Below are 23,247 nucleotides of genomic sequence, written 5' to 3' on the forward strand. Positions count from 1 at the left end.
AACTACCTGTCATGACTCACTTTTAGTCAGGAAGTGGTTTGGGGGTTTTGTTTTTTGCTTTTCTTAGAGACAGACAGGAAGGAAGAGATGAGAAGTATCAACTCGTAGTTGCGTCACTTTTTAGCTGTTCATTGATTGCTTATTTGTGCCTTGACCAGCTCCAGCAGAGCCAGTGATCTTGGGCTTCAAGCCAGCAACCCTAGGGCTCAAGCCAGCAACCACAAGATCATGTGATGATCTCATGCTCAAGCCTGGGACCCTGTGCTCAAGCTGGTGAGGCTGTGCTCAATCCAGCGACCTCGGGGGTTTCAAACCTGGCATCTCAGCAGCATCCCAGGTGGAGGCTCTATCCACTGCAGTACCTCGGGTCAGGCATAAAGATTTCATTGCAGACCATCCTATGTGGTTACTTTAAGTCTGTGAGGTTGTAAGCCCCCATACCCCCAGTCAGGCCTCCTGAGTTTGTTCCTTTTTTGTCCACAAGTTTCTAGTTCATGGGCCCTAAAAAGCGTGAAATGAGTGAGTTGCTAACTGGAAGTTCCAGTCTAGAAAGAGATGCAGATTAGGAGTTCAGAGATGAATCATCCGACAACAACCGTCAGAGAGCTACCATGGAAGACGAACTCCTTCAAGGGGTTAAAGCTGAAGGATTTAAGGGGGAATCACTTCTCCCGGCTGACCCAGGGGCGGCTTCAGGTCCAATCAAGCCCACACCCACAAAGAAGAGATCTCATTGCCCCTCGGAGCCTGCGCCTCCTACACCCTCTGGGGCCGACCGGCCACTCAAGATAAGACTACATTTCCCGGCGTGCCGCGCGGCCAGGGCCAATAAGGAGCCGGAAATAGGGTGCGCGAGGTCTAAGGGCACGAGGGAAGTGGCGGGCGGGGACTGAGGAGGGGGCGTGCAGGTGAGCGTGCCGGCCGTGGGTCGCCGGCATGGCTGAGGCCAGGAAGCGGCGGGAGCTGCTTCCCCTGATCTACCAGCATCTGTTGCAGGCAGGTTACGTGCGCGCGGCTCGGGAAGTGAAGGAGCAGAGCTGCCAGGTAAGCGTGCGCGCGTGTCGTGTGTGAGGGCCGCGTGTTGGATCTGGAGAGCGGCAACCCGCTCCCCTTCCCCTGATGGGCGCCCAGAGCTGGGTCCCTCAGTGCCGGGGACGCGACCAGGGGTCCGAAGAAGTCGCATCCTTTGGCCCCCGCTGCGGCTCCCAGCCCCTCTGGGCCTCAATGTCCCCATCCTATGCAGTGGGCGGGCCGGGACTTGTGATCCGCGCTCAGGAATCTGTAATTCCCGCGTCCGTTCAGTACCTCCACCCTCTTCCTGGAAGCGGCGATTTCAAGTTTCCTATGTTCCGGGCCACGTGGTCCGGCGCGGCCCCCTAGGGTAAAAAGGTAGCAGCAAGTTTGAGGGGTGGGTTGCAAACAGCCCCTTTGGGACTGAGAGGGGGGAGGGACGCGAAGGAGTGCTCCAGCGCCAAGGGAAGGGGTCTGTGGCCCCATAACTGAGCTGGAGCTCAGGCCTTTAGCAGCCCTTTTATACGAAACTTTGGGATTAGATCTTCTGGTGTGGTCATTTCTTCATTCGTTCTTTCTGCAACTGTTAATCTGGGGCTCAGGATGCTGGTGATAAACTGATGAGCACTGTCTCCAGCTCTCCTAGAGCTTATATTCTAAATCTAGTAGGGGAGATGGACATAAATCGAAGAATCACAAAAGTAGCTACACACTTGACAACTACATTAATTGCGGAGAATGAGAGGCATAGATAGAGTGCTAAGACAGGGATGGCAGATTGCCCCTGTCAGGGGTATCCAGGACTGTTTCCCCAAGGAACTGGATGTTGGTTTGAGATCTGAGAGGAGGGAGGTGGATATTCCAGACAGAGGTGCAAATGCCCTGTGGTGGGAGGGAACTTGTTGCTGACTGTCGGCCCTGGGAAAATCCACTATGGCTGTAATGTGGAGTACAGGCATGATACAGGTCCCTTGCCCAAGGGGCGTGCTGGTTGGAGCCCTATTGTAGGCAGTTTGGGTCTTAATCTGATGAGCAGTGGTAAGCCCCTGGAGGGTTTTAAGCTGGTAAAATGATTAGTCAATGTTCCTTTGGCTGCAGTGCAAGCTCCAGTCCTGATGCTTGCTCTCAGGACTTCCTGGAGAGACTAAAGCAGGGGTCCCCAAACTTTTTACACATGGGGCCAGTTCACTGTCCCTCAGACCGTTGGAGGGCCGGACTATAAAAAAAACTATGAACAAATCCCTTTGCACACTGCACATATCTTATTTTAAAGTAAAAAAACAAAACGGGAACAAATACAATATTTAAAATAAAGAACAAGTAAATTTAAATCAACAAACTGACCAGTATTTCAATGGGAACTATGCTCCTCTTACTGACCACCAATGAAAGAAGTACCCCTTCCAGAAGTGCGGCAGGGGCCGGATAAATGGCCTCAGGGGGCCGCATGCGGCCCGCGGGCTGTAGTTTGGGGACCCCTGGACTAAAGGGTGATGGGCCCTAACTTTTTATCTGTGCTTTTTCCAACCCTCTAGACTTAAGTTGCCCTTCTTCCTCCGTTTATATTACTTAACAGCTAAGGAGGGCAAAGGACAGTACCTGTCTTTATTGGGTCATCTGCCTAAGTAAAAGTATCCTATTCATGGACTGTACATTCTAGCAGGAACAGACAGGTGACACATATTAAAAAAAAAATTAATGATCTAGTGTGTTGGGTGATGGTAGGTGCTAGCTATAAAAATAAAGTCAGGCAAAGGGGACAAGAATGTCCTGTTATAAATAGGGTCATCGGGAAGCCCCACTGAGAAGGTGACATTTGGGCAGAGACCTGAAGGGGAAGGGAGGAGATGAGCTGTGTAGTTAGCAGTAGAGAGCATTCCAGACAAAAAGAATAGCAAGTCTTGATGGAGGCAGGGCGACCTGACATATCTGAGGGACAGTCAGGAGGACAGTGTGCCTAGGGTAGAGTAGGGTGAAACTGACACTTGAAGTTTCAGTGTTTCTGGCACACTGTGCTGGGCACTGGCTAGATTATTTCATTCAGGCCTGATAGCAGCCTGCTCGGTGGTGGGTGCTTAACCCCATGTCATAAAGAAGGAACCTGAAGTTTGAAGAGGTGAAGAGATTAGCCCGGCTATTTAACAGAGGAGTTCCGCACGACTCCAGATGCACCCTCTTGGTCACTCTGCCCAGATCCCTGACACCCTCTGCCTTCGCCACACATTGCTCGCTCAGCCTCCTTGGGGCGCTTGATATCCCAGGTTCTTGATATTTGCAGAGACAGTGGGCCCCCTGGCCTTGACTCCAAAGGTCTGGATTTCACCTGGTTCCCTCTGCTTCTACCAAGGGACTGGCACCCTTTGATCCCACTACTTTCCCAGGGGATAAGTAGACTGCGATCATGCCACCTGGATGCCTCGGATGTCTGGACTGTGGTTCATACCGCCCTGGGGAGATTGACCAGCCCGATCTTTAAAAGCCTTTTAAAAGGTCATGGGTGGGGAAAGCACTGTCTTGTGGCCTCTAAGCATGGAGAGTGCCAGGGAGGTTGGGGGCTGAAAAATGCTGGCCTGGGACATTCCAACTCCAGTCTCTCAAAGGCACCTCTCACCAACATGTTGTCTTAGCAGGTTTTAATTGGAAATTCTTGCCCTGTTTGTCTCTGGAAGGTTTGGGTGATACTGGCAGGGCCAGGCAGAGAGATTTCCCAGAGCAAAAAGACCCCCTTCTCAACCACCTTTCTGTGCAAGTGATGAGGTTGTGGAGAGTTGGGCCCCAGGAGGACCCTTACTGTGCTAGGGTGTTAATTGCTGCTCTCTCTTTTCTGCAGAAAAGTTTCCCGACTCAGCCTGTAACCCTTCTGGACATATATACACACTGGCAACAGTAAGTCTGACGATGCTGAAGGTGTGGAGTAGGAACACTCCAAGCTATCAGCTTGGAATAAGCTAGGGTACTAATCTGGTGTAAGAGCTGTCCCTGTAGCCCACTGTATACGCCATTATCGCCCCCAGGAAGCCAGGTCACATGTGTGGGGTGTCTGGTGGTAGGAAAGGACGTTGAGAGCCGTGATCAGTATTGAAGAACAGTAAAGACAGAAGCTTCTCAGCAATTTCTTACTCATTTAATCAACAAACATTTATTAAGCACTTATTGAATGCCAAGCCCTGTTCTAAGCATGGCAGTGTCATGAGACAGACATGCCTTCTTCTTTCCTAGAGTTGACATTGGAGTCAGGGAGGTAGGCACACATCAAGGAATGAAATGAATGAATGTTAAATTACATGGTAGTAAAGATTACGAAAAAGAGGTACTCGGTGCCAAAACCACAAAAACCTCTTGGGGTGCTAGGGGCCACTTCCCTGCAGTGACTTTTGATTTGAAAGCTTCAGGGAGTGGGAGTGAACTAGGCAATAGATATGGAGTAGCAAGTGGCGTGCACTGTGCAGAGGAAACTGCTGGTGCTGAGGCCTGTAGCTGTGGGCACAGTGTAGGTGAGGCTGGGCAGTTGGCAGGGCTTGCCCCATGTGAGGCCTGCTCTCCATGGTGAGAAGTTGTGTCTTTATCCCAAGGGCAGTGGGAGCTATGGAAGGATGAAGCCAAGTGGTGAGGTTGCTCTGCAGACTGGGGCTGTGGACATCATCATCCAGGCAAGAGCTGATGGGGCTGAGACAGGAATAATTGGAGATAGGAAGTACGTTCCAGGGATGTTCAGGGATGAAACCAGGATCTATGGATGGGTTGGAGAGGCAGTCTCGTCTAATCCCAGGTACCTGGCTTGTGCATGGAGCTAGAAGGGAGTCTGATTTGGAGGAGAAATTTCAAGGACAGAGTAAGTGCAAAATGCCTATGAAACATGTAAAACTTAAGTCCTTTTCAAGAACGGGGAAATAACCCAAGGGTGTATCAACAGAGGAATGGTTTGAGAATGAAGGAGGGGATAATTATATTCTCTCCATGCATTGGCCTGACCGCCGCCAACTAGGTGAGTGGTGAGTGAAGGACCTGTAGTGATGTCCCATTGGGAATACTGAGTTGCCCAGGACAAAAAAGAGATGGCAAAGGGGCAGGTGAGGGGACCACTGTACATCTCTGAGGATAAAGGGGACGGCATGTTTTCTGCGGCCCTGGGAGACTGAAGTGGGATCTGTATTTACCTGCTTTAGTAAGAGGTTTCAGCTTCTGAACACAAGTGCTTGGTCATCAGAGCTATCCAAAAATTGAGTAGGCTACAGTTGGAGTGGTGAGCTTCCTGTTATCAGAGGTATGTAAGAAAAGATGGGAATGGTGTGGAAGGATCCTAGCTTCCAAGGTTTTTAAAAGCCCAGTCAGCCCTCAGTTCTTGGCTCTTCTCCGCTGCTAAAGCAAGCACAGGGCACAGCCCCAACTTCCTCTCCCTCACGCTCCCTGACTTGCCCAGGTGTCTTGGGCGTTATTCACAGCACTTCCGTCCCCAGAGAACTGCTGTAGTGAGCTGCACCACAAGCCCCTGCCCCTGGCCCCTATGGGTAAGGGGTACAGAGTGAGACGGAAACCTCACACACCAGAGGAAGCCCACCCTAGTGCTTCCTGGCTAATTCAGACCCAGCAGCTAGCTAGACGACCATGACAAACGGTTTTCCTGAGTCTGTGCCTTCATCTGGAAAGTGAAGATAATAGTAGTAAACAAAGTTCTAAGCCTAACCAGGGGAGGCATTCTCCTTCCCCCATCCCCAATTTAGATAGCCCCTGCTCTGAGCCAGGACTGTTCTTGATGTAACGGAACAAACCGGAGAACACCTCCTTTGTGAAGCTTACGTTCTGTTGGGAAAAGAGTCAGGACAATTGATACAGACAATACACGAAACCTGTCTAGCAAGAGACTCTCAACAAGTGACCTTCCTGGGAACCAGGGACGTGAGCAGCACATCCCAGCCTGTGGTGGAGCAAGGTCGATCTAGCTGGAGAACGTGGCGTAGACAGTGACTCCGTCTGGGTGGGAGTGTGGGGACAAAGAGATGTTGCTTGAAAATTCCCGGGCCTCAGCCGTCTGAGTGCTTATTCTTACCATGCCCCAGACTTACTCTTTGACCCTGGGCTTAGCCCATAACCCATTTTTTGAGACGCATGCTGTGTGTGATAAGGGTACCTTAGTGAGCTGAAAAAGGTTCCTGCCAACTTTCCCCTTGCCTGGACCTTACTGTATAGTGGGGGCATCAGGCAGAAAGTACATGAAATAACAGGAGAGAAAAGTGTTTGGAGGAAAATGAAACAAGATGTCTTGGGTGAGGAGAGTGATCAGGGTGGACCTCTCAGAGGCTGTGTTGGAGCTGAGGCCTTGAAGGACAGGAGGACCTGGGCAGAGTCTTCCAGGAAGAGGGCATAGCAGATGCCAAGAGTCCTGGAGCAGGGAGGAACCTAGATGGCTCTGTGAAGTGCCTGCACGTGCAGCACCTGTCACTCAACACCAGTTAGCTACTGTTACTATGTGATTGACCATTGCTGAATATCTTGAAGACTAATACTGGAGAACTGTAACAGCCCTTTATGAAATGAGTGAAAATGCAGGATTTTATCTACGCTGTCTTCGTCGCTGTGTAAACTGCATACTCCCTTTGGAGGGGAGGGAAGATGTGAGGTCTTTTCAGATCTCCTGGAGTTGTCTGTCACCGGTTGGTATAGCCAGTCACCCTTGTCCTGCAGAACCTCAGAGGTTGGCCGGAAGCGGAAGGCAGAGGAAGATGCGGCGCTGCAGGCCAATAAGGCCCGTGTGTCAGACCCCGTTAGCAGCTCGGAGAGCTCAGAGGAGGAGGAGTCAGAAGCGGAAACAGCCAAAGCTGGTACGAGCCTCGCGTGCTGGTTACTACTGGGGTGGGGGCATCATTGGTGCTTGAGGGGGCTTAGCCCAGGGCCCGGCAACTTTCAGGAACAGGCTATAGGTATTGGGTTATTCCAGGGGGTCCTACCTCCAGCGTCTCCTTCAGTGAGCCCTGGGAAAACCAAAACCTTCCTTGGGGAAGATCGGAAGGGCCTACCTATCTGTTTAGGTATCTTTTTGAGCCCTTCCTCTGTACTGAACATTGCCTGGAGCCTTCTTGGTAGCATGAATCAGGACTGCAAGCCAGTCCTTTTGCTCTGGGGGCTTCAGCATCTCATTAGCAGGGAGTTAGGACTTCATCGAGGGGCCATGTAGCTTTCATTTTGCCTCTCTCACGCGTGCTCCCAGTGGGCGTGGCTAGCACCACACGAGTTCTTCCCACGAATCAGGGCTCAGGCTCAGATCCTTCTCCAGCACTGGGCAGCCCACCAGTCCTTAAGTGAGCAGCTGAAACCTGTCTGCTGTTCTTAGATGAGAGAAAGCTCGCCTGGCTCACCCAGCAGCTGTTTGTGTCTTGCAGCTCCAACGCCAACGTCCACCAACTCCTTAGTCGCAGGGGCAGTTTTGCCATCAAGCATAAAAGAAAAAGCCAAGGTGAGTGGGACCAAGCTATTGCCCATAAGAGTTGAAGTGCCCTATAGGGGACAGTCTCCTTTGTCAGAGAAGGATAAAGTTATATGAGTAATTGCCTAACCTGGATTCAAATCTCAGCCCCTAAGTTACCAGCTCTGTGATCTTGGTGAGTCCTATCACTACTATGAACCTCAGTTTCCTTTTCTATAAAAATAATTATGAAATAATGATAATAACCACAACAAACTAGAAGTCACCACCTAGCCGTTAACAACTGTGTTCCCAGTATGGTAACCTGGTTCTCTCCCCACCTCTGAAGGGAGGCACCATGTTTAGCCCCACTTCATAGGTGAAGAAACAGAGGCCTAGGGAAGTGCTTTGTGCAGACTCACACGCTCAGAAGTCGTAGAGCTGAGTTCAGATGTGGTCTGTTCTTCGTTCACTGGCTGCACCCGAGTGTACCTGTCACTTGTTCTCTGTAGGCAAAGACCGAGAAAGTCAACAAGACAGTGAACTCCACGTCACACCCGGTCCCCGGGAAGGCAGTGGCCCATCTCCTCTCCGGGAAGTCTCCCAGAAAATCAGCAAATACCATCTTGGCCTCAGAAACTGCGTCGTCAGGCAGTGTCCTGGGCCTCAGGACCATTGCCAAGCCTGGTGAGAAGCACCAAGTGTGGGCTGGGTGCAGGCGACTGCTTTGTCCGACTCTGACGCTCTGGAAGTCAGAGGCTTGTCTCCATGACAAGGAGGGCCCCTACCTCAGACCATTTTCCCCTCCCCTTGTTGAGGGAGAGTCAGCCACAACAGCACCAGGCTTTGCGGAGTTGAGCAGCATGGAGGGTGGGGGAGCATTTTCTGGTTTTGTGCACCCAGGTGGGTACAAGGCCCACCTCGGAGGCTGAGACTAAACTGAGAGGCCTGGGTTTGCCTCTGTTTCTCGTGTGAAATGCCTGTGTGCCCTGCCTGCCTCTGTGCAGTGGCGGAAGGAGATTTTTCTAAGCTGGCACATGTGTTGGGACCTATTATGCCTTACGAGGACTCGGAGGTGAACGGAAACAGGGACACGAGTGGAACACACCTCAGCTGTGGGTCTTCCAGGGCCGGTAGAGCTGCAGTGAGGCGAGCGCTCGGCAGCTGGCCCTGGTCAGCTGGTGTGGTAGGGTCTGGGAAGGTGGCCTTCAGCCCTCCCTGTTCGTCCCTCAGGAGTGGCATCAGCGGGCCAGGTCGAAAGCTCCAGCGAGGACACCTCCAGCTCGAGTGATGAGATGGACGTGGAGGTAATCATGACCCATGCCCAGGAACTGCCCTCTGCAGACCTTTGACCCTCCCTCCCTGGAGCCTGGCTTCGCAGACCAGTGGGACCAGACAGTTCAGCGAGTGTTTCAGGGCGACTGGGAGCTGGAAAGGCTGAGGCCTGGGGAACGGGGGGTGGGGGGGTGGGGGGGGGGAGATCCAGGTGCTGCTCATTACAGCTGGGCCTGAGAAGGGGCTAGAGTTGTTGGGGGGAGACCCTATCCTGCCTGTGAGACGAAAGCTTCCTGGGAGAGGTGTCACTGGAGCAGGACCTTGACACATAGAGCCCTTCATCAAGCAAGGGATATAAGGGGAAGGTGCTCACACAGGAAGAGCTGCATGAGCAAAGGCCCAGGGGCAGGAGGGTGGCCATCCTGGGGTGCAGTCGGGGGGAGTGGGGTGAGCCCACTGGCAAATGCCAGTCCAAGGCACCTGGCCAGAGATGGGGAGGTCTTAGTCTGTGGGCTTGTCTCTTCTCTGAATTGTGACCTGAGGGTCATTTCTTGCTGTGCATCTGCCAAGTGCCCAGCCTAGGTGCAGTGGTGAGCAAGACGGGCAGGGTTCCTGTCGCTCTGGGGCCACGGTGGTCCCTCTGAGGTTTAACTACAGTATGATGGTTACTAGGAAGGGGAAAGGTAGAGAGCCATGAGGGGCAGTGACGGGAGCATGATGTAGTCAGAGGTGACAGCATGGCCAGAGACAGGGACAGAGTTCGGTGCTTTTAAGGAACGCTGACCTACATTGTGAGTGAGGAGGAGAGGGATGTAAGGTAGGTGGGGTCATCGGGCCAGATCCACTGCTGGCCGTGAGGACCTCCGGCAGGAGTTGGGGTTTTAGTCTTGGGGCTGTGAGAAGCCATTGTAGGGTTTCAGGCACAAAGGCAAGATAACCTGATTTATGTTTCATGAAGTTCACTGGTTGTATTCTGGTTTGGAGGACAGAATGAAAATAGACCGTTGAGGGGCTGTTGGAGAAGTGCTGGCGGCCGGCACCAGGGGCCCTGTAGAAAGATGTTGGAAGGGGAACGAGCAGGATTCAGGCATCGACTGGCCTGGTGCCTGGAGTACTTCCACCTGTCCTCCTGCCTCACGTGGTCACCGTCTCCCCACTCTCCATCCCCACCTCTGGGCCCAGCCACAGCTAGCCGCGAGGCTGCCCGGGAAACCAGCAGTTAAACACGTGGCCGCAGTGGGCCAGAGGCCGGTGCAGGGCTCCAGCAAAAGGAAGAGTTTGGGGTTGAGAGGATGGCTGCCGCAGAGCCCCAGGGTCAAGTGATGTCTCACTGATAGCGTTGGTGGAGGTAGGGCCCTGCCTGCGGGGGAACGTCGGACTCTTAGAAGTCTAAGGAAGCCTAGAGGGGGAAGGATCGTGCCCAAGGTACACAGCAAGCCAGTGACAAGGTTGCTTTTCAGTCACTGGCCTCCTGGCCCTTGGGATGGCCACCGTGACCTGATACTGGAGTTGAAGAGGCAGACGGGGAAGGGCTTTCCATTTGGGGAAGGGCTGCCCCTTGTGCTGGACCCTGTGCGCTAGGTGGCAGAGGGGCACAGTGGTTGAAAGTTCTGTCCCCAAAGCTACACAGACATGGGTTCCATGCACAGTTCTGTCTCTTAACATTGGTCCTGAGTGGGTTAACCTCTCAGAGCCACTTGTTCTTTTCTGGGAAGCAGGTGTAACAGTGGTATCTGCCGCGAGTTGTTTGAGAGGGCTTTATAAACCATGAAGTGGCCATCTCCTTCTGGGGTAAAGATGATTGACTATTCCTTCCCTAATTCTGTCCTCTTGTTCCAGGTGAAACTCTCAGCAAAACCACCACAGGTCAAAGCCTCACCAGTCCTGCCCAAAGAGGTGCCAGGCAAAAGGGCAGCCCCTGCTCCTGGGAAAGCAGGGAATGTGACACCTCAAGTCAGAGGAGGTGCCCCCACCCCAGCTGACAGGGCCAAGAAGCTCGAAGAGGACTTGGAGAGCAGCGAGGAGGACACCGAGAGTGAGGAAGAGGCCCCTGCGGGGAAACCCGGCCAGGTGAGGCCCCCACGGCCCTGGCTATATAATGAGCACCTCCTGCCAGAGAAGACTCCTTGGAGCGGGTCAGCCACACACAGTGCCTGTGCTCACAGCTTTCTCGGGGATGGGGCAGCCCAGCTGGGCCAGGCTGTGATGCCCTGTGTGCAGGGCAGCGGTGGGCCAGTGCAGGAGCATCAGGGACAACCGCCAGAAGGAAGGAACTGGTGTCTGTCTGGGACCAGAGGATGGTGTGGTGCCAGGGCGTGTAACAACCTCGAGAATTAAGGCGTGTGGAACTGATAGGCCTGGTCAGAGCATCAGTCACGGGAGAGCCCCACTGAGGCCGCAGCTTTACCCTGAAGGTGTCGCCAGGGGGGTCTTCAGGAAGAAGGGAATAAATTGCCCTTTCTCTTTTACTAGGTGAAGGCCTCAGAGAAAATTGTCCAGGTCAGAACATCCTCAGCCCCCGCCAAGCAGTCCCCCAGGAAAGCGGCTGTCCCAGCACCCCCTGGGAAGGCAGGGCCTGCGGCTGCCCAGGCCCAGGGAGGGAGGCCGGAGGAGGACTCGGAGAGCAGCAGCGAGGAGTCGGACAGTGACGGGGAGGCTCCGGCTGCCCAGACCGCACGGCAGGTGAGACCTGGGCAGGGAGAGCCTGCAGCCTGTGCCGCTCCCCAGAGCACCTGCGGGGGACTTGGTCTCCCAGTGGACGAGAGCGTGGACGTGTGTGTGTGTCTGTGGGGTGTTGTCACCCTATGGGGTCTCTTGTCTCCTCACATCCACTGCCTGCCCTGATTCTGCTTCTCTAGGTCCAAGCAAAGCCCTCGGGGAAAACCCCCCAGGTCAAAGCTGCCTCAGCCCCCGCCAAGCAGTCCCCCAGGAAAGCAGCTGTCCCAGCACCCCCTGGGAAGGCAGGGCCTGCGGCTGCCCAGGCCCAGGCAGGGAGGCCGGAGGAGGACTCAGAGAGCAGCAGCGAGGAGTCGGACAGTGACGGGGAGGCTCCGGCTGCCCAGACCGCACTGCAGGTGAGGACTTGGTCTCCCAGTGGACGAGAGCCCCGGGCGTGCTCAGAGCCCTGTCCCACCCCTCTCAGTGTGGTGCGTGGGGCTGTGGGGTGTTGTCACCCTATGGGGTCTCCTGTCTCCTCACATGCACCCTCCAACTGCCTGCCCTGATTGTGCTTCTCTAGGTCCAGGTGAAGCCCATGGGGAAAACGCCCCAGATCAAAGCTGCCTCAGCCCCTGCCAAGCAGTCCCCCAAGAAAGCGGCTGTCCCAGCACCCCCTGGAAAGGCAGGGCCTGTGGCTGCCCAGGCCCAGGCAGGGAGGCCAGAGGAGGACTCAGAGTGCAGCAGCGAGGAGTCGGACAGTGACGGGGAGACTCCGGCTGCCCAGACCGCACGGCAGGTGAGGCCTGGTCAGGGAGAGCCTGCAGCCTGTGCTGCTCCCCAGAAGGCCTTCCGAGGACTTGGTCTCCCAGTGGACGAGAGCCCCGGCATGCTCAGAGCCCTGTCCCACCTGATTCTGCTTCTCTAGGTCCAAGCAAAGCCCTCGGGGAAAACCCCCCAGGTCAAAGCTGCCTCAGCCCCCGCCAAGCAGTCCCCCAGGAAAGCAGCTGTCCCAGCACCCCCTGGGAAGGCAGGGCCTGCGGCTGCCCAGGCCCAGGCAGGGAGGCCGGAGGAGGACTCAGAGAGCAGCAGCGAGGAGTCGGACAGTGACGGGGAGACTCCGGCTGCCCAGACCGCACTGCAGGTGAGACCTGGGCAGGGAGAGCCTGCAGCCTGTGCCGCTCCCCAGAAGGCCTTCCGAGGACTTGGTCTCCCAGTGGACGAGAGCGTGGACGTGTGTGTGTGGGGGGGGGGCTGTGTGTGTGGGGCTGTGGGGTGTTGTCACCCTGTGGGGTCTCCTGTCTCCTCACATGCACCCTCCAACTGCCTGCCCTGATTCTGCTTCTGTAGGTCCAGGTGAAGCCCATGGGGAAAACGCCCCAGGTCAAAGCTGCCTCAGCCCCTGCCAAGCAGTCCCCCAGGAAAGCAGCTGTCCCAGCACCTCCTGGGAAGGCAGGGCCTGCGGCTGCCCAGGCCCAGGCAGGGAGGCCGACGGAGGACCCGGAGAGCAGCAGCGAGGAGTCGGACAGTGACGGGGAGACTCCGGCTGCCCAGACCGCACTGCAGGTGAGACCTGGGCAGGGAGAGCCTGCAGCCTGTGCTGCTCCCCAGAAGGCCTTTCGAGGACTTGGTCTCCCAGTGGACGAGAGCCCCGGCATGCTCAGAGCCCTGTCCCACCTGATTGTGCTTCTCTAGGTCCAGGCGAAGCCCTCGGGGAAAACCCCCCAGGTCAAAGCTGCCTCCGCCCCCACCAAGCAGTCCCCCAGGAAAGCAGCTGTCCCAGCACCCCCTGGGAAGGCAGGGCCTGCGGCTGCCCAGGCCCAAGCAGGGAGGCCGGAGGAGGACTCGGAGAGCAGCAGCGAGGAGTCGGACAGTGACGGGGAGACACCAGCACCTGTTACCTCAAACCTGGCTCAGGTGAGGCTGGAGGACACTACCTGGCCTGTGTGCTGGCTGCAGAGCCCCGGTGGGCTTCTTCTCCCCACTGCACCTAGAGCCCTGGCTTCCCATTTACCCTCCTCGCCTTCAGTCTCACCTCACACACATTCCCTCTGTGAGCCCTCCGCCCTAATCCTGGCCTTTGTCACTCCCAGGCAAAGCCTTTAGGGAAAAACTCCCAGGCCAGAGCCGCCTCAGCCATGGGACCCTCTGGCCGAGGCACTGTCCCAGCACCCCCTGGGAAGGCAAGGTCTGCAGCCATCGTGGCCCAGACCTGGAAGCCGGAGGAGGACTTGGAGAGCAGCAGCGAGGAGGAGTCAGACAGCGAGGGCCGGCCACCGGCCACTGTGGCCTTGGCCCAGGTGGGTCCCTGCCTGTAAGGCCTTTCTTCCCCTACCCCCTGCAGTGACAGAACCTCCTCCCTCTCTGCTCACTGCGACCGCTTGCCCTCGGTCTCTTGTGTCCCTGCACACAGACGCTTTGGCTCCCTCCCCTGATCCTGAGTGTCTCATCCCAGGCACAGTCTTCTGGAAAGGCTCTCCAGGGGAGAGCTGCCTCAAGTTCCAGCAAGGGGCTCCATCAGAAGGCAGGGCCTGCAGCCACCCAGGTCAAAGTCAAAAAGTCCAAGGAAGCCTCGGCAAGCATCAAGGAGGAGTCCGACAGTGAGGTGGAGGAATCTGCAGCCATGCCTTCAGCCCAGGTGAGGCCGCAACACGGCCTGACCCTGAGTGACCCATACCCTGACCCTGAGTGACCCACACTGGGCAGCTCCCACAGGGAGCTGTGGGGAAGGACAGCAATGAGCTTCACCCCAGGACAGATGGAGGCTAGGAATGCAGGATTCTTCTCTAGCTTCTAACTTCTGTGTCCTCTCAGTCAAAAGCAGCCATGAAAACTCCTCAGACCAAGGCCTCCCCAAGGAAGGGCACTCCCATTACCCCTGCATCTGCCAAGGCCCCCCCAGTGCAGGTGGGCACACCAGCCCCTTGGAAAGCAGGAGCAGCGACTTCGCCAGCCTGCACGTCATCCCCAGCTGTGGCCAGGAACGCCCAGAGGCCAGAGGAGGCCTCTTCAAGCAGCGAGGAGTCAGAGAGTGAGGAGGAGACGGCTCCTGCCACAGCAGGGAAACAGGTGAGGACAAGGGTGCTTCGCTGACTCAGGGCCAGCCCCCCATGGTCTTTGGGGTTCCTGTGACAGTCCTCTCTCATGCCATTACAGGCTAAGCCTGTGGGGAAAAGCCTCCCAGCGAAAGCTGCCTCGGCACCCCCAAAAGGGCCCTCGGGACAAGGAACCACCCCGGTACTCTCTGGGAAGGCACTGCCTACAGAGGCCCAGGTCAAAGCTGAGACACACACAGGCTCAGAGAGTAGTGAGGAAGAATCAGACAGCGAAGAAGCCACCTCGGCTCTAGCCCAGGTGAGGCCTCGCACAAGCCAGCCCATCCATCCCCATCAGTGCCTGGGCCAGGGCTGAGAATGGGCTTCTCTGGGCTCTGTCATCGTCTCCAGGGACGCAGAAGTCTCGGGCAGCCTCAGCTCAGCCTCATTCCCCACTTTTACTCTATCTCCTGCCCATCAGGGCTCCTGCGTGGCCTTTTGAGTTCCCACTAATGTCCCCTTTGCTTTCCGTAGGCTCTGTTGAGTAGCCTGTCAGCCAGGTACTCTCCTCTCTGGGGCTCCCGTGGCCCTGCCTTCGGGGTTCAGCCTGGGAGGGGGGTGGGGGCCTGTACACAGGTGATTCCAGCATGGTGGGGTCGGGCAGCGGTAGAGGGTGCGTGCCTGGGCTAATAGAGCATGGCAAGTGACAGCGGCCAGGGCTTTCTCCCGAGGGGAGGCCTCTGGGAGGAAGTGGCATCGAAACTGGGCTGAGCTGGCCAGGTGACAATGGGGTGTTCCAGAGAAACCCCAGCCTCTGCCAAGCCCAGGTGTGGGAGAGTGCCCGGCTTGGGTGAGTTGCCCCAAACAGCATTCTGGTGGGGTCACTGCGGAGACAGTGTGGTAGGGGCAACCAGTGGTGGGCTTGGTGTCTGGGTTCAAGTCCCTAAAAAGTGATGTTTACTCTTTACAGATGTTTACTCTTCTGTAAATTTAAAGTCAACACTTGCAGGGTTGAGAATTTAATAAGGTCTCACATGCCACACCCAGCGAGGGGCTGCTCACAGCCAGCTCTGTCTGCCTGCAGCCAGGGCCTGTGCAGCAGAATTGGGAGTCATTGTCCAGCCAGGTGGAGCCCGGAGAAGTGGAGATAGCTTACGCCCTGCACTCACCCACCCACTGTTCACTGTTTATAATTGTCTCTCTCTCTCTCTCTCTCTCTCTCTCTCTCTCTCTCTCTCTCTCTCTCTCACACACACACACACACACACACACACACACACTAACCACTCAAATGAGTCATTCTTCACAGATGTCTATGGATTTTTTTCGTTCCCCTCTACTGTTACCTTGTGGGACCCAAGGTCCTGTGATTCCTCAGCTGAGGTTTTAAACTCTGTGGGCCCTCCTCACGTCTCAGCTCAGCAGGCTCCTACCCCCTTTTCCCAAGCTGCAGACACATTCCCGAGCCAGTTCAGTATGCCGATCACTTAAATATGTGTCTTGCCACCTGTCCCGTGAGGCAGGTGTTCATTTGCGTTGGTTTCCAGGGAAGGAGATTGGAGTCGAAAGGAGTTGTTTGGTGACCTGCTCCAGTCCAGCCTCCCAGTGAGGGCCCAGCCTTTTGCCCATCTCACTTCTCCTGCCACAGCTTGGCCACAACTTTTCCAGCCCCAGAAATGGTTATGGTTTGGGGCCTTACTTTCTCTCGGGGTGAAAAGTAGAGAAGCTAATCCCTCTCTAGGGGCTTAGCGTATAGCCTGATGCCCTGTCGGACATGGTGCCTTTCCTCTTTCCTTGCTTCAGGAGGTCTGAAGAGCCTCTGCTAAAACGGGTGGGGTCTTGTTGACCACCCCCCTTGTCCTTGCCTTCATCTGCAGCATGAGAGTGGTAACCATGCCTCTGTTGTGGGATTATGCTGAGGGTTAAATGAGGTAACACTTGTATCGCCTCAACCTCAAAGTGCTATTCATACTACCTGGGTTTCACACTGCTCGGCTTAGCTGAGGTCAGAAATGAGTCAGTCTCTGGTCTGCTCAGTGACAGCTGCTCAGCTCTAAGTAAACCATCCATTTGGGAACCATGGTCCAAAAAAAAAGTAGGAAAGGCAAGGGTTGGTTTTCGAAAAACAAAGGTGCCAGAGACTCAGGAAGGAGATTATTCAGGACTTACATGCCCTTGTGTGATCTGGGCTGAATAAGTGGTGGGATGTCTGCTAGGCCTACCTTTTCCTGTTGATCTTACATCCTGTGTCATTTTACACTTCCGTATCAGATCTGTAGCTTTTGTAGATTCTACACATGCAGAGCACATCTGCAAATAAGGACAGTTTTACTTTTTCCTTTCTGTTCTAGATGTCTTTTATTTCTTTTTCTTGCCTTATTGCTGTGACTAGAACCTCCAATACCATGTTGAATGGTAGTGGTGAGAGCAGGCATCCTCACCTTGTTTCTACTCTTAGGGGTAAGCCTTTAGTTTCTTACCGTTAGGTAGGATGTCACCTGTAGGGTTTCATAAATGCCCTTTATCGGATTGAGAAAGGATCCTTCTAGTGCCAGTTTGTCAAGAGTTCTTATCACGAGTTGGAGTTGGGTTTTTGTCATATTTGGAGGGGTTTTTTATTTGTTTTGTTTTTTTACATTAGTTAATTTTCAGATATTAAATCAACTTTACTCTGTTTTTTGAGTTTATGTTAGATTGGTACTATTACTTAATAGAATTCACCAGTGAACCCATCTGATCCTGGGCTTTTATGGTGGTTGGGGGGGAGTTAATTACTAAATCAATATCTTTATTTGATATTGCATATTTTTTTTCCTTGAGTCAGTTAATATTTTCTGCCTTTTAATATTTTTTGGACACTTAATAATTTGCCTTTCTAAAAAAATTGTTTTCATCTCATTTGTTGACTTTGTTGGCATAAATTTGGTCATAATATTCCCTTAAAATCCTTTTCATTTTTGTAGAGTGTATACTGATGTCTTGCTTTCTTCCCTAATTTTTGATTTTTTTTTCTTTTTTTCACGTCAGATGGGTATTGTGCCGATGTCGTAACAAGTTTTGAGGGAGGCACATGTCACACAAGAGCGTGAACACCCAATCATCACACTTATGAACCGAAAAAGGATCTAATTTTTGATAATTTTTGTCTTTTCCTATTTCCTGATCAGTCTAGCTAAAGACGTCGATTTTGTTTTTCTTTTCAAGGAAAGAACTTTGGTTTCTATTGAGTTTTCTCTATCGTTTTCTTCTTTTCTATTTCACTAATTTCCACTCTGACCTTTATAATTCCTTCCTTTACTTTGGTTTTGATGTGTTCCCTTTTTTTCTGGCTTCCTAAGGTAGAATATAAATTTTTTATTTTAACTCTTTCTGATGTAAGTGTGTAAAGCTATAAATTTCCCTTTTAGAACAAAATTACCTTCGTCCCATGAATTTTGAAATGATGTTTTTATTTTTATTCCTTGAACTGTGGGGTTAGAAGTCGGTTCATTTCCAAGTGTCTGGGATGGTGCAGATTTCTTTCTTTTGATTTCCCATTTAATCCTGTGGTAGCTGGAGAATGTATTTTGTGTGATTTCAGTTCTTTTAAATGTACTGACGGGTCGCCTGACCAGGCGGTGGCGCAGTGAATAGAGCGTCAGACTGGGATGCAGAGGACCCAGGTTTGAGACCCCGAGGTCACCAGCTTGAGCGCGGGCTCATCTGGTTTGAGCAAAAGCCCACCAGCTTGAACCCAAGGTCACTGGCTCCAGCAGGGGGCTGCTCGGTCTGCTGAAGGCCCACGGTCAAGGCACACATGAGAAAGCAATCATTGAACAACTAAGGTGTTGCAACGCGCAATGAAAAATAATGAGGCCCTGGCCAGTTGGCTTAGCGGTAGAGCATCGGCCTAGCATGCGGAGGACCCGGGTTCGATTCCCGGCCAGGGCACACAGGAGAAGCGCCCATTTGCTTCTCCACCCCTCCGCCGCGCCTTCCTCTCTGTCTCTCTCTTCCCCTCCCGCAGCCAAGGCTCCATTGGAGCAAAGATGGCCTGGGCGCTGGGGATGGCTCTGTGGCCTCTGCCTCAGGTGCTAGAGTGGCTCTGGTCGCAACATGGCTATGCCCAGGATGGGCAGAGCATCGCCCCCTGGTGGGCAGAGCGTCGCCCCATGGTGGGCGTGCCAGGTGGATCCCAGTCAGGCGCATGCGGGAGTCTGTCTGACTGTCTCTCCCTGTTTCCAGCTTCAGAAAAATGAAAAAAAAAAAAAAAAAGAAAAAAGAAAAACTAATGATTGATGCTTCTCATCTCTCTCCATTCCTGTTTGTCCCTGTCTGTCCCTCACTCCGACTCACTGTCTCTGTAAAAAAAAAAAATGTACTGACGGGTCAGGTCAGCCTTCGTACCTTGCGTTTCATCTGTAAAAGGCATTCCTCCCCGTGGGGAACCGAGTGCTGTACCAGTGAGCACCGTGGATGTACGTGACCCATCGTCTGTGCTATAGGGGACTGTCTTCAAGTCTGATTCCTGCTTTCACTGTTCCTCTGTGGGTGAGGGACTGGGCTGCGCAGGGTTTCTGGCCCCAATCTAGTGACGTCTCTGACAGGCAGGGGCTTTGCAAGCTGCCGGTGGCCCATTCTGTTTCGCATCGGCGGGTCTCGCTCTTGCACTCCTGTCGAGGATTTCGTTCTTTAGTACTCTTATCTCTCTAGGTCTCTATTTGCTAGGGACCTTGACAGGCACTTTAGGGATTCCCTAGAATCAAGTAACATTAGGTTAAGCCGAAGAAAAACTCAAACAACACTGGTTCTCTGTTTTGTTCTGCCATCCTCAGAACCTGGCTCCCACCTCATAGGCTAAGTTGGTTGCTAAGGTGCCAGCTACTACGTCAGCATCCCAGCCAGCCAGAGGACGGAGACATGTGTTTCCTACCTGTATAGAAAATCAAATGTGTGCTCAATCTCAATTTCATTAGCTAGAACTTAATCATTTGTTTGAAAAGGAGCCTAGAAGACACCTTTGCTCGGGGTAGTCTCGTGCTGAGCTAGCACTAAGAAAAGTGCTCACAATAACGAGTTTCTGTGTTTGTTACTTACCATCAACTGTTAAACAGTGAATCTCATGTCATTGTCATGATAACCCTGTGGCTGGGCCATATTATTATCCTATTTTACAGAGGAGGAAACTGAGGCCCATTGAGGTTAAAGGGTTTGCCCAGGTTCACACAGCTGTTCCATGGAGGTGCCAGAATCCAAACTTGGGCCCTGACTCCCGAGTCCATGTTCCCAGCTGACCATTCTGCTGCATCTCACCTTCCTTCCGTCATTCCTTGTTCTCTCCAGGTGAAGGCCTCAGTGAAAACCCCTCAGACTAAAGCCAGCCCAGCCTCTTCCACCAGAGTGTCTTCAGCCAAAGGGGCAGCCTCAGCTCCTGGGAAAGTGGTCACTGCAGCTGCTCTAGCCAAACAGGGGTCCCTGGCCAAGGCAAGTGAGACCAAAAGCCACAGGAGGTGCCGGGGGTGGAGCAGAGGAGGACCGAGCAGTGGCCCCAGCCTGGACAAAGGCCCTGTGCAGGCGGGAGCATCCTCAGCACCATCGCCATGGTGGGGCTTAGCCTAACGGGAACTGTACGTTCCACTTCTTTGCCCAATACTGCTACCTCGCAATTCAGGTCAAGCCTCCAGCTGTGGGGAAGGCAGTGGCCACAGCTGCCCAGGCCCCGGGGCCAGTTGAGGATGACTCCGAGAGCAGTGAGGATGAGACGGACATCGAGGGGGCGGCATCCGCTCAGGTGAGGCCGGGGAGGGCAGGGGCAGTCCTAGGCTTCCACACTTCCCCTCTGTGTCTGGAGTCCCCACACACGGCTGCGTGTGCCCCGCCCATGTCCTTCTGTGTCTCCTTCCCTGATTCTGTTTCTGTCGCCCCCCAGGCGAAGCCCTCAGGGAAGACCACCCAGGTCAGAGCTGCCTCGATCCCCACCAAGGGTTCCCCCAAGAAAGGGCCTGCTGCGCTGCTCCCTGGGAAGACAGGACCCACGGCCGCCCAAGCTAGGCAGAGGCAGGAGGTCTCCGACAGCAGCAGCAAGGAGTCGGCGAGCGCCGGGGAGGCGCCGGGCACTGCGACCCCAGCTCAGGTGAGACCCAATGAGGAAGCAGCTACAGTGCCAAGCCACTGTCACCCATTCCTCGGTCAGAGCTGGGGCTCGGCCAGGTGGGGAGGGAGGACCAGATAAGGCACTGAGTCCAGGGTGTCTTCCACGTCTCCTTTGCTGAAACCTGCTGTGAAACTTCCCCAAACCAAGGCCACCCTGATGAAAGGAATCCTAAGCACTCCCGTATCTCCCGAGGCCTCCACGGTGTGAGTGGGCACACCGGCCCATGGAAGGCCAGGCCAGAAACTCCCACCGAAGTACATGAGGCCAAGAATCCAAAGATGTCACAGTCAGATTGTCATGGGGAGGCTTGCGTGATGGTACAGGTACCACAGGCCCCGGGGAACTAGAGGAAGTCATGTCCCTTTCCTGGGGTCTCACGTGGGCATGTGCATCTCCCTGGGGAGAGCTCGTCCAGCCGAGCATGAAGCCTGGGGTGCAGGAACAGAAAACGAGGAACTGAGTTTTATGTGGGTGATTTTCTCTCGGTCTGCCTGCAGAAGGCAGCAGGGGTGGCCGAGTCCTGCCTGAGTTCGTAGTAACAAACTCCAGGGCTTGCAGGGCTCGGACCTGTGATGGAAATGATTGACACAGGCCTGGTAGAGAGGTGATAGATGGCAACTGACATTGAGCCTTGGTGTCAGGAGAGACAGTAGGGAGTGTTGGCAACCAGGGCAAACTAGAGAGCCCTTGCCCCATCCGAGAGACAGTCCCTGTCAGTGCCAGCCAGTGGTGACCTTGTAGAAATGTATCTTCTGTGACTGGATCTTCCATTTCCTAAAGAAAGCCAGAAGTCCCCGTACCAGACCAAGCACCATCCCGTCTTAGGTTTGCTTTATTTATGAGTGAAACAAGCAGCAGGAAGCCGTGAAATGCTCCTGGCACTAACCTCTGGTCGATGCATCAGACCAACCGTTGAGCCCCCTACCTTCCTGATAGAGGTAAAGGGATCAAAAAAGGCGACCCTCCCTCAAGGAGCTGATAGTCTGTAGGGCAAGACGGGTGACTGGATGTTGGAGCATATTCTGGCACTGCTCTATGTGATGAGGCTGGAGCAGGGCCCTGAGAGGCCAGAAGAGACGGTTGAGCTGAGCTCGAACGGAGACCCGGGGTGCGTAGAGACGGGCACTCCGGGGGAAGGGACAGGAAGTCAGCTGGGGTCAGCAAAGGCCCACATCAGGCAACAGTCACTTCTGCTTGCTTGTTACCAGGAACGTTTACAGAGCCAGACTAAGACAGCAAGGGCCTCTGCCATATTTTGCCTTGTGCAGCTTTTTTTTTTTCCTTTTTAAGCTTTAAATGAGTTGCTGTGTCCGTTAGGATGTCCTAATCTGTAGAAGAAAACCTAATTCACAAGAGCTTAGGTAGTAAAGGGAATGGTTATCATGGTGTACCAAGTCCCTGGGTAAGGCTGCTATACAGGTTGTTCCTTGACCTCAGCCTCACTGGTGGCCCAGATTTCTTCCAACTCTGCTTCGCCTGCATCATTGTCACAACAGGGCTGCAGCATCTTTTAAAGAGCTAAGAAATTCCCCAGCCAACTTGATCTCACCTCATCTGGTTCAGATCTAAGGCACTTGTCCCTCCCAAAGCCACTCACCATTGAGGGGCCTGCAGTTCCGTGATTGGCTGGTCAAAGGGGCCATCCTTCTCAAAGCCTGCAAGACACCAGCATGGCAGTTGCAGGGTGTATTTTAGTTGACCCATTTAAAAATTGGGAAGTGACACATATAAATCAGGGTCTCCTAGCCTCTCTGAAGCAACTGGGAAGCTCAGCCTCACTTCGCTAGCTAGGCTGAGTCGTGACCGGCGGGACCATCGTGGCAGTTGGGAAGCAGAGAGCTGCCCTCTGTCTGCGCCCTGGGCTCCCTTGAGCTGGTCAGCAGCGCCGGCTCCTCACTGCTCTCCTCTCCTCCTCCGGCCCCCTGACTGCAGCACCCAGCCAGCCTGCCCACTGTTTACGCCTGGCCTGGCAGGAGTGATGGCAGGCATTAGGACACCTGGCATTAGAGCCAGGTGTGAATGGTGCTGGGCCACTGGCTCACCCCGGCAGCCTTGTCCCAGGCTGCTGTCACCTCTCGTTCGGATGCCCAGCCAATGGCACTTAGTCCTCAGGTTTTAGCAGTGTCTAGTCATACATCCCTCTCACATTCAGTCAGGACAAGCGGAATGAGGCCTGTGTTCCTAGCAGCCCTGTGTCCATTCATTTATCCCCTCTCCCTCACCCCCAGCATTCCCATGTACGTGCAGGAAGGGGCCCCCTGCATCCCTAGGTCGTGCTCACTGGCTGTGGCCTCCCGGCCCCTCAGCTGTACCCCCCCCCCCCAGCTAACATCCCCTCTTCTCTGCCATGTGCTTGTCCCCTCAGAAGGAGAGTAACTCCAAAACTGCCAAGAAAAAGGCACTGGCCCCAGCACCCCCCAAGAAGAGCGCAGAGGGCTCCTCAGAGAGCAGCGACGAGGAGCTGCCAGCCAGCCAGGTAGGCCACACCTTCCCTGAGGACGCCGCGGAGTCAGGCCTGGGCTGGTGGCCTTGTGGGGTCGAGGGCAGAGCTTTCCCGTCTAAACAGTGCTTCACAGTCTCCAGAGCTCTTTCCTGTTTCAACACATTATCTGCACGATAATCTTGGGAGGTAGACATCCAGGCTTCGGAACCAGGCAGTGTAGGGTCAGAGCTGGCTCTGCCTCCAGCCTCGTGACCGTGGCACGCCCAGCTGTTCTGAGGCCGGAGGCCAGCTGTCC

General features: G+C 54.3%; 1 protein-coding gene and 1 non-coding gene across 5 annotated transcripts in view; one reads left to right on the top strand and one right to left on the bottom strand.

The window, feature by feature from the left end:
- Positions 1-877: 877 nt before the first annotated feature.
- The window catches only part of TCOF1 (treacle ribosome biogenesis factor 1), a 35,800-nt gene continuing 13,430 nt past the window's right edge, over positions 878-23,247 (top strand). For 3 of the 4 annotated variants that reach the window (XM_066342946.1, XM_066342947.1, XM_066342949.1), the window contains exons 1-21: positions 878-1,044; positions 3,842-3,897; positions 6,694-6,830; positions 7,389-7,462; positions 7,924-8,098; positions 8,645-8,718; positions 10,526-10,756; positions 11,159-11,368; positions 11,545-11,760; positions 11,925-12,140; positions 12,270-12,485; positions 12,692-12,907; positions 13,037-13,258; positions 13,435-13,641; positions 13,797-13,979; positions 14,156-14,410; positions 14,498-14,695; positions 19,699-19,839; positions 20,027-20,146; positions 20,285-20,488; positions 22,875-22,985. In XM_066342946.1, the coding sequence (XP_066199043.1) occupies positions 937-1,044; positions 3,842-3,897; positions 6,694-6,830; positions 7,389-7,462; positions 7,924-8,098; positions 8,645-8,718; positions 10,526-10,756; positions 11,159-11,368; positions 11,545-11,760; positions 11,925-12,140; positions 12,270-12,485; positions 12,692-12,907; positions 13,037-13,258; positions 13,435-13,641; positions 13,797-13,979; positions 14,156-14,410; positions 14,498-14,695; positions 19,699-19,839; positions 20,027-20,146; positions 20,285-20,488; positions 22,875-22,985 (3,570 nt within the window). In that variant the 5' untranslated portion in view covers positions 878-936. The remainder of the gene's footprint in view (positions 1,045-3,841; positions 3,898-6,693; positions 6,831-7,388; positions 7,463-7,923; positions 8,099-8,644; positions 8,719-10,525; positions 10,757-11,158; positions 11,369-11,544; positions 11,761-11,924; positions 12,141-12,269; positions 12,486-12,691; positions 12,908-13,036; positions 13,259-13,434; positions 13,642-13,796; positions 13,980-14,155; positions 14,411-14,497; positions 14,696-19,698; positions 19,840-20,026; positions 20,147-20,284; positions 20,489-22,874; positions 22,986-23,247) is intronic. The other variant, XM_066342948.1, reaches the window with a different exon arrangement.
- Positions 17,398-17,501, bottom strand: LOC136377991 (small nucleolar RNA U13). Its single transcript, XR_010746583.1, has one exon. It is a non-coding gene; the product is annotated as a small nucleolar RNA U13 (small nucleolar RNA).

This window comes from Saccopteryx leptura, chromosome 6 (assembly GCF_036850995.1).
Source record: "Saccopteryx leptura isolate mSacLep1 chromosome 6, mSacLep1_pri_phased_curated, whole genome shotgun sequence".
Lineage (NCBI taxonomy): Eukaryota > Metazoa > Chordata > Mammalia > Chiroptera > Emballonuridae > Saccopteryx > Saccopteryx leptura.